The 9,153-nt window shown below is 43.9% G+C and overlaps 1 protein-coding gene across 1 annotated transcript; it reads left to right on the top strand.

The window, feature by feature from the left end:
* Positions 1–1,688: 1,688 nt before the first annotated feature.
* znf592 (zinc finger protein 592) lies at positions 1,689–8,236 on the top strand. The gene is made up of 9 exons (XM_031870002.1): positions 1,689–1,770; positions 2,244–4,459; positions 4,743–4,921; positions 5,007–5,180; positions 5,267–5,426; positions 5,658–5,912; positions 6,892–7,004; positions 7,100–7,241; positions 7,361–8,236. Exons 2-9 carry the CDS (start codon positions 2,264–2,266, stop codon positions 7,859–7,861), a joined length of 3,720 nt encoding a protein of 1,239 aa, XP_031725862.1. The 5' UTR covers positions 1,689–1,770; positions 2,244–2,263; the 3' UTR covers positions 7,862–8,236.
* Positions 8,237–9,153: the final 917 nt, after the last annotated feature.

The raw sequence follows: 9,153 nt of genomic DNA, 5'->3' as shown, positions 1-9,153 counted from the left end.
CCCACCATTCAGTGTGCTCACTTCTCCCTTTAATCTAACAAATTAAAGCGTATTTATGGCCATTGATACTCCACAGAGCTGTTAAATCCTGTTACATAATTGCTCCTGTTACATTTACAGTTACCGAAGCTTTCTTTCTCCTTTAATCTTATACCAAAGTGCAGGAATTGGTGTCACCACTGCACAGCATGACTATCGGGAAGAAAGCGAAGGCTGGAGGCCAAACATTAGTTTTTATCCCTCACTGCTGTCTTACAGGACATCAAAAACTAATTCCTTCTCAAGAGGCTGTGCTCTTTCCCAAATCAGAGACTTCTAAGGTCATGGATCCAGTGACCCCGAAAGCTAAAAACCTGCCCCTCCTCCCCAAATGCAACTGGTAAATCACAGCTGAACATTTAAAGTGACAATTGCCTTTAAATGGGAAATACCCACAGGAAATACCACTGGGAAGCTGGGGCAAGGTCCAGTTTAGGGCCAATTCCAGATCACAGTATGAGTTGTGATGTCTGAAATTATGGAAAACTGATCAATCTAATTCAACTCAGTACCAATACTGACTTCTAGGAAATCTTTGGTGTTTAATATTAAAAATAAACAGTAAAACAAATATCTTTATCTATAATACCATGTGATTTACAGCACATCCAGGCTGCTAAGAAGAGCAAAAAAAAGGAGAACAGTGGTATTGATGCCTGGTTTCCTTTATTTACATCCTGATGATGAAATAACAAACAAGGCTCAACAAAACGCCATTAAAGCAAACTGTCACTAAGGAGGATGGGGAGCATAAAAAAGGATTCATGTTTTGATGTTAAACTCAACAACTTATCATGAATGTGATTTTGATAACTCTTCCTCTAAATTATGCAGCCTGAGTGACATCAGCTAAATGCCACTGCAACAAAATCTCAAGTAAAGGTATTTTGATCATGAACACAGTTTTAAGCTGTATTTCACTGTATGTGCAGTGCAATGTTGGCCATTTTATTTAATTTGGACTTTCACCAGGGAAGAGGGGTCTAACGAAAGATGCTTGATATGGAAATTGAACCCAGTGTTTTAGGGATGTGGCTTATACTAGTAGAGACAAAAAAAGTCAGGACATTGCAACCACTGCGGCTTCTGTTTGAAGACTATATTTTGGGATTACCCCTTTCACATGCCAGACTTGGCATTTGACACACAACCTGGGCTATTAGAAATGTACAGTTAGGTTTTTTTGATATCAACTTATCACAGAAAGCAAGTTTCAAAGTATGGCAAGAAGGAGTAGACAATGTTGCACGGTAGTGATTAGTTAGGGGTCCATAATGCAGTTTACCAGGGGCCTTCGGGTTGATATCTTGGACCATGGCATGCTCCAGCAATGCCAGGCATGCATATGTGTCTTATTTAATTATGGTTATGATGCATTACCTACCTACCTACCTACCTTTGGCTCTGACTACTTACCACACTCCATAGTGTCAACGTTTGTGTCGTGTTAGCAGCTGAGTCACAATTAATTGCACTTATCCTTGTTATGGGGTACATGCAAACTTAGCAAGGCACCCTGCGCTTTATGGAGCCGCCTCTCGTCTGTAAGACATCGCCGAGGGCTTGGATCGCCCACAGACAGGAATAGGAAAACGAAGTCAACGCTAGTAGCTAGTAGCCTAGCTATGCAACCCTGCTACAGACTAACCTAGCTGGCTCACACTAAGCGCCCACAGTTAACGAGCTTTATAGCTGATTTACTAGAGCTGGTAAACATAACCGGATCAAATGGTAAGCCCACTCGTGTATCGATGAGTGGCGAGTTTACTAGCTTGGCTAAATGATTTACGCAATAGCTATGTTGCTAAGCTAGCTTGCTAACCTGCTGTCTTGGCTCCGTGATGTAGCTACTCGGCTAGCTGCCTCTATCTTGTTAGCTTGTTAGCAACGCTACCAATAAACAACATTAATGTAGCTAGTTCGGCCTATGAAAGAGTTGATATTTGGTAATGCTTAGTTGCCTGTATTAAATGTATATTTGTTCATATATATATATATATGTGTGTGTCTTAATGCATGCTTTGGTACGACATAGTAACGTTAGCTGCATAAACGAAGACCAACAGATCTTGGTGACGTTTAACTTGCTAGCTAAAGCTAATGTTAGTATAGAAGACGTTTCCCAGCTTCTTACGTCTTCCCCGTAATGCTTACTGTGTGAATGGAAAGATAAGACATTAAGCTAACTCTGTATATGTCTGTAGGTTCATGAGACTGTGCAGCCATGGGTGACATGAAAACCCCCGATTTTGATGATCTTCTGGCAGCATTTGACATCCCAGATGCCACTGGGTTGGATGCCAAAGAGCCCATCCAGGGGAGTCACGAGGAGACTGACAGTCAGCTGAAACACACAGGGATGTGTCTTGATGACAGCTTACTGAGTGACCAAGCTGTCACTGCAGCAGATGTTCCCGCTGTAAGTGTAATTGTGAAAAACACAAGTCGCCAGGAGTCCTTGGAAGATTTCGAACCGGCATTGCAAAACGGATTCAGTGGACAAGAGACCTCCGCTGACTCTGTTGAGACAACCGACACTTGCTTTTCCAAATCCTTTGTCTCAGCTTTGAATGGGGATAATTCAAGAGAGCTTCTTGGAAAGGCACCTGTTCATCACAAACCTGATGGAACGCCAATATTTTCCCAAACACTTTTGGATTTCAGTCCCATCTCCAGTCCCGAGTCTGAAGACACACAGTGTAGTAGAGATGAAATGCAATCGAAACAAGATGGACTCTGTTTCCCACAAGCTTCAGATTTGGTGGAACCTTCTATCCAAGACGATCCCAAAAAACTGGACTTCAGCATGTTTGATGACTGCCCAAAGGACTATATTCCCAAGAACACTGAGAGCAGCAGAGATGAAAGCAGTACAAGCGAGGAGTCTTCTGACAACTGTGTCAGTAACAAAACAGATAAAACACCTAAATTACACAGTGCACTTCCCCCACTAAGCATCAACCAGAACTTTAATGAGACCACCTGCAATTCAGGAACCACACCGGATGTTCCCGCTTATCCACACGTCAAATCTCAGGCACCTAAATTATCTTCTTGTCTCGAGGCTCTGGTGGCTCTGAATGCTAGAAAAGATCCCAGCGAGCAGATCAATTCCAGCGAGTCATCGGCTGTTCAGAATGACTGCGTGAAAGCGAGCTCCAGCGTGCCTATATCCCCACGAAGTCCACTAGAAGCTGTGAAACGGTTAATGAAACCCTCTGATAGTCCCGTAAGCATCTGCAGCGACAGTAGTGGCAAAGCATCCCCTGCCGTGGCAGCTGGGTCACCCCCGGCCATACCCAGGGTGAGAATTAAAACCATCAAAACCACCACGGGGCAGATCAAGCGCACTGTCACCAGTGTGCTGCCTGATTCAGAAACCGATGAAGTTCACTCTGCATATGAAACCTCTCCATCGCAGAGTATGATTAGTGAAGATTCCGATAGCAATATGTCTCCTCATCAATCTCAGAGTGCGCCAGTTGATAGTATTGTTGGAGTACAAACTAAAGGTGTGCCAGCCAGTACGCCTTCACCAAAAGTGTTACGCAACAAATCGGAGGTTAACTCCAGGAGGCCGGGCATAACCCAGTGTGCAACAGTATTCCATAACACCAGCGGTCCTGTCAAACGATCTGCTGCACACCAGGGGCAGAAACCAAAGAGAGGATCGGCCGCGGCAGGCCATACGACTACCACCGGTTTTCTACCCAAAGCAATGCACTTAGCGAGTCTGAACCTGGTCCCTCACAGCGTTGCTGCTTCCGTAGCCGCACGATCCACATCTCATCAACAGAGCCCACACACGCTCTCCTCCACGGTCTACAGCACCGTCCCGCTGGTGCATCAGGTCAAATCGGCCAACCCTCGTCCTCGCACGTCCACTCCCAACACAGCGGCGGGAACCTTAAACAGACTGTTGAACAAAGCCAACCCTGTGCCTACATACGTGCCCAACCTGAGCCCCCCTCCGGAGAGCAATATCTGCCTACCACCACACGGGTACTGCTGCCTGGAGTGCGGGGACTCCTTCGGGGTGGAAAGTAGCCTTGCATATCATTACAGCAGGAGGAGTGTTCACATCGAAGTAGGATGTACGCACTGTGCGAAGACCATGGTGTTCTTCAACAAGTGTGCCTTGTTGGCACATGCGAGGGAGCACAAGAACAACGGCACGGTGATGCAGTGCACACAGCTCCATATGAAACCCATAGCAGAGGAACACATGTTTGTACCTCAGAGCGCTGTGAATGTGGACTCCTACAACTCACCCTCACTCAAGAGCCAGCCCGTCCTGCCCCTGTATCCAGACAATGTCGTTCGCCACCGACTCCGTTGCCTGGAGTGTAGCAAGCCGTTATCCGACTACAAAGCACTTGCATGCCATTACCAGAGGCCGTCTGATGACGTGGAAGGACTTGTGAGTAGATGTTTTATTGAATTATTAAAGGATGTTTTTGTTTTTGTCAACAAATCCAATAAAAGCCCCGTCTGTGGCACTCATCCCCAAGCCTGTGCGTTCCCACTGAAGACACATATCTTTAAAAATGGTAATATTTATATATTTTAATGGGATTTGTTGACGGTAAGAACAATATAGAACATCACCAGACTCATCCTTCAAAGGCCCTGTGACCAGCGAGTTATGTTTTCCATGTTTTTGCATTTATCTTTTGTGACTTTCCTCTCGTTTCCCTCGACAGATGTGTAAGGTGTGCTCCATGTTATTGCCCAACAAGTGCAGCTTCAGAGCTCACCAACGCATCCACGCACACAAGTCTCCTTACTGCTGCCCTGAGTGTGGTGCCCAGAGTCGCTCTGCAGACATACAGAAGCACGTCAGGGAGAACTGTCTGCACTATGCTCGCAAAGCTTGGTACAAGTAAGTAAGCAAGCGGAAAGATAGCACAGGCCTCAAAATGTACAGTACATTGTTACAAAACAGTCGTGTTTCCTCTTTATTCCAGATGTCTTCACTGCGATATGGTTTTCAAGACCCTTCAAGGACAAAAGACTCACATTGAGGAGAAACACTGTGAAGTCTTTTACAAGTGTTCCCTCTGTCCCGTCGCCTTCAAGACCTCCAACAGCTGTGAAGTGCATTTGAAAAATAAACACATTGCGAGCAAAACATCCCCGCTGTAAGTCAGCACCTCGTGACCTGACAGAGACAAGTGGCACATTTCTTTTTACGGTTAATTTTAACGTGTTTTTCTTTCTTTTGCAGGTTAATCTTTAAGTGTTCATGTGAGACGGTTTTCAAGAAAAAGCAGTCGCTGTTTCAGCATTTCCATCAGAACGCCACCAAGCGTGTGACGTGTGTATTCAAGTGCCCCGAATGTAACTCGGTGTTTCCACAAAAGCAGCTGTTAATGCAGCACTTCAAGGTTTGTCAGTTTAAAGTACCTATTTTAAACTTACATAATGCAAACAAATAGCAACTGTATACTAATTTCCATTATTCTCATGAAAACTCTATGTTGCAACGGTGCAAAAAGTGAACTTGAACCTGAGCCTTCCCTGATTAATCATGATCATATACACGAAGGAGAGAAAAAGGGGTCTTGTTATGTTTGGTCACTTTTCGGGATGATTGCCATGTTTTCTCTCCTTCGCAGGGAGTTCATGTTGGAAACGTGACGGCAGAGACGGAAAAGACCGGTGAACAAACAGACAATCCCGACATGGACGCTCAATCTGTCCAGCTGCAGAAGAGTCACAGGCCTGGTAAACACACAGATAGTCCCCGAAAAAAGGCCGAGCGGGACAGAAGACCCCGCGTGAAGCCCACCGGCTGGACGTGTGGGGAGTGTCTCCAGTGGTTCCCCGAACGAGACTCCTATGTGTCCCACGTGAAGACCAACCACGGGAAGGTGAGAGGTCATGAACTACCCATGCTGGAATGTTTACGTTGACCCCAAAATCATGAATGACTGCTGCACTCACTTGTAATAGAAAGCCGCAGTGTGGTCCCAGATTAACTTGTATGTGCTGTTTGTATTCTACTAGTTCAGGTGTTTAGCATGCTTCGTGCTTACAGCAGCTTCTTAATATGGTAGAACTCTAGAAGTGTTTACTAACCTACGTATTGGTCGATACAGACGCAGAGAGTTTGTGACATGCACCAATTGTTTGTTTCTCTCTGAGGCGTCTAGTAAAGTGTAATCTCCGTAGACTGCTGGAATCACACCAGCTGCACGAGATGCGTTCAGGCACAGTATTGAGAGTAGGTCACCTGTGCTTTGGCAGCCTTCAGAGAAACAGAATAATACACATTATAGTGTAGATGGCTGAAGTGGTGTCTTTTTCTGGTTTTAAAGGTTTCATTCTAGTAAACGTCCTACCTCTTCAGTTCTATTATTTCCCATTCCTCACACATGCTAATGATTACCTCTTAAAAATCTCATTATGTAAATATGAGACACGGCTGTCCTTTGAGAAATGAGGAAATGGTTGTGGGGAAATTGTGTCTTGTACCGGAGGTCAGAGTGCGAGTTGATTTAACAGACTGAAGCCATGAAACAAGCTGTGTTACACTGTTGGTAATTGTCAGCCCCATGACATCATGTTTATTTGCTTCTATTTGGCCTTCTAGATTTTTATCTGGCCTGGTATCACATACTAAAACTACCCTTTTTAGCCACGTGTGGCACAGTTGTGATGTTATTTAATGTGAATCTTGAGATATTAGATTGTTAGTTTGGGTTAGAATTCATTAAGTGATGATCTCTTAATGATTACTTGTCGTGGATTATGGACTCATTAGAAGTTTATAATTACCACAAAAGAATCCTTTACTTCTCTTTGTCATCTTGTTTTGTCACACCTTTTTATTTCTATCTCTCTTTACAGTCAGTTAAGAAGTATCCATGTCGACATTGCGAACAGTCTTTCAGCACCACAACCAGTCTGAGAAGACATATTCGCAATGACCATGATGGGAAAAAGAAAATTTACACTTGCTGGTAAGATGTTTATGTTTGAAAATGAGCCAATCCTCGCTGTCACAGAGTATCTCATCAAATGACTCGATTCCACGTCCGTTTTGTTTCCACTTCAGGTATTGCACGGACGCCAAGACAACGTTCACGACAAGCGTCATGTTGAAGAACCACATCAGTTTAATGCACGGAATCAAAAATCCTGATCTCCGCCAAATGCCGAAAACAGCCGTCCAGGAATCCAAAAAGGCTTTTGGCAAGGTAGTAATTTATCTTTTTCTTTTTAGCACAAACAACAAAATAATAACTGCAGGCACGAATCAAATGTTCGCAATCTTACTAATGATCATTTTAAAGCGTGTGGCTTCTGTGATTGGCAGGGTTTTTTATCAGAAAGGCCTTCCGTGGACACACGGGTGGGGGGACTGGATGGCGCCTGTAGTCTCGAGGCTCCTCCGGCGAAACGTCTGAGAACTCAGTTCCGCTGTTCAAAATGCGGTTTCGTCACAGACGACGGCGCCCAGTTCCAGCAGCATATACCGCAGCATAAAACGGATGAAAACACTCCTCAGTGCCTTCGCTGCGGCTTGTGTTTCACGTCTTTGTTGTCTCTCACCAGACATCTTTTCATTGTACACAAAGTCAAAGACACCGAGGAGGCGGAGAAACGAGGAGAGGAGGCGGCGAGGGAGAAGGTGCAGGTCAATCAGCCGGTTAGATCAGCCGATACTGATGAGGTCAATGACTTGTTACCGGCGCTAAATGAGCCAGAGCCCTCACAAGAAGCAGCAGAGCCGGCGAGTCCGCACTGTGACGAGACCTCGGACTGTGATTCCAAACAGAGCACGCACTCTCAGATACAAGCCGTCTCTCTCCGGTAGTGAGCGCTCTTTAAATCTGCTTTAATATCTTCAGCTGTCATGTGAAAGTAACAAGGGATGCTCGGTGTTCTGCATGGGTGTGTTTGGGCCTTTTCAACTTTTATCTCTCGCTAGTTATTCAGAGGCTGTGCTGTGTATTCAAGCACATCCTTAACATTTAATTAATAACAGTATTTTCATAAATGAGAGGACAAATTAATATTAGGTTGTCGATTGTTTTTTATTTAACTTTGCATGTTGGTAATATATATTCATCTTGCCCTGCACTCATATCACACCTGGAGCTTTTTTATTATTTTTATTTCTTCTTTCCCCAAATGTTCCATCCACCCCTACACGAGAGTGTTTAGGTCCAGTGTTGGTTGATGTCACAGTGAAGAGGTGGATTTTCGCCTTTTGTAATCAACTTTTATTTTAATTTGCTTTTTCTTTGTATTTAATGCAACGCATTATTACCTGAATGGGAGTCAGGTTGCAGTTTTTAATGTCATGACTGTGTTGCAAATGTTTTACAGTACAAAGCTATATTTGTAGTCGCCGAAACATGCTATAGTTCGGTATTCATTTAACGTGGTATTTCTGTATTCTTGGTAAACGGTTATTCGTAAAACTATCCTGTGAGATGAAACACAGGCGAGGTGTCTTGCTAAGCAAAGCCTACTGAAGTTAGGCTACACAGGACTTTCTTTTTACTTTCTTTCACACATAAGAACAAGACTTTATTTTTACTATTTACACTTTCTTTGTCAAGTGAACGTGTTTGAATTGTGGCTGCATGTGTTGTCCCAAATCTGGCCTTTTATTTTTTTGGAACGCGTGTTAAGGTGAAACATGGTGAGGTATTGTATGTGTGATGCAGCAGTATTGAAAATACCTCAAATTGCCAGAAGTGTATTTTTCAGGCAAGTGAACCGTCGATGTAATGTCAAATCAGGGTACATTGTTTTGGAGAATCCAGAGCAGGTGTGTGAAAGTGAAGTTTGGCGGCATATCGGAGATAGTGTTTTATAAGTCAGGACCCATTTAACATGACGATAACGACACCAGTGGGATTAGAAGAATGAGTTCATTCCATAATGAAATGTCTTCGCTCAGCGCTCCTACTGGTGGGTACTTCCTGTTGGCGTGTCCTGGTTTGTAAAGCAGCACCTCTTGTTTTGTTATGAGTACATGACAGTTCCTACCTCTGTGGTCAATGGCAGTGATTGTTAAACAAAAGAAGAGTTGAGGAGTTGCAGGTAATCTCAGTGCAATGTAAAAAAAAAAAAAAAAATAGTTTATAAAAATGTATT

Source organism: Anarrhichthys ocellatus, unplaced genomic scaffold (genome assembly GCF_004355925.1).
Source record: "Anarrhichthys ocellatus isolate YVR2014 unplaced genomic scaffold, GSC_Weel_1.0 scaffold2, whole genome shotgun sequence".
NCBI classification, from domain to species: Eukaryota; Metazoa; Chordata; class Actinopteri; order Perciformes; family Anarhichadidae; genus Anarrhichthys; species Anarrhichthys ocellatus.
Note: the sequence above shows the minus strand (reverse complement) of the source record. Positions and strands in the feature narration are given on the sequence as shown.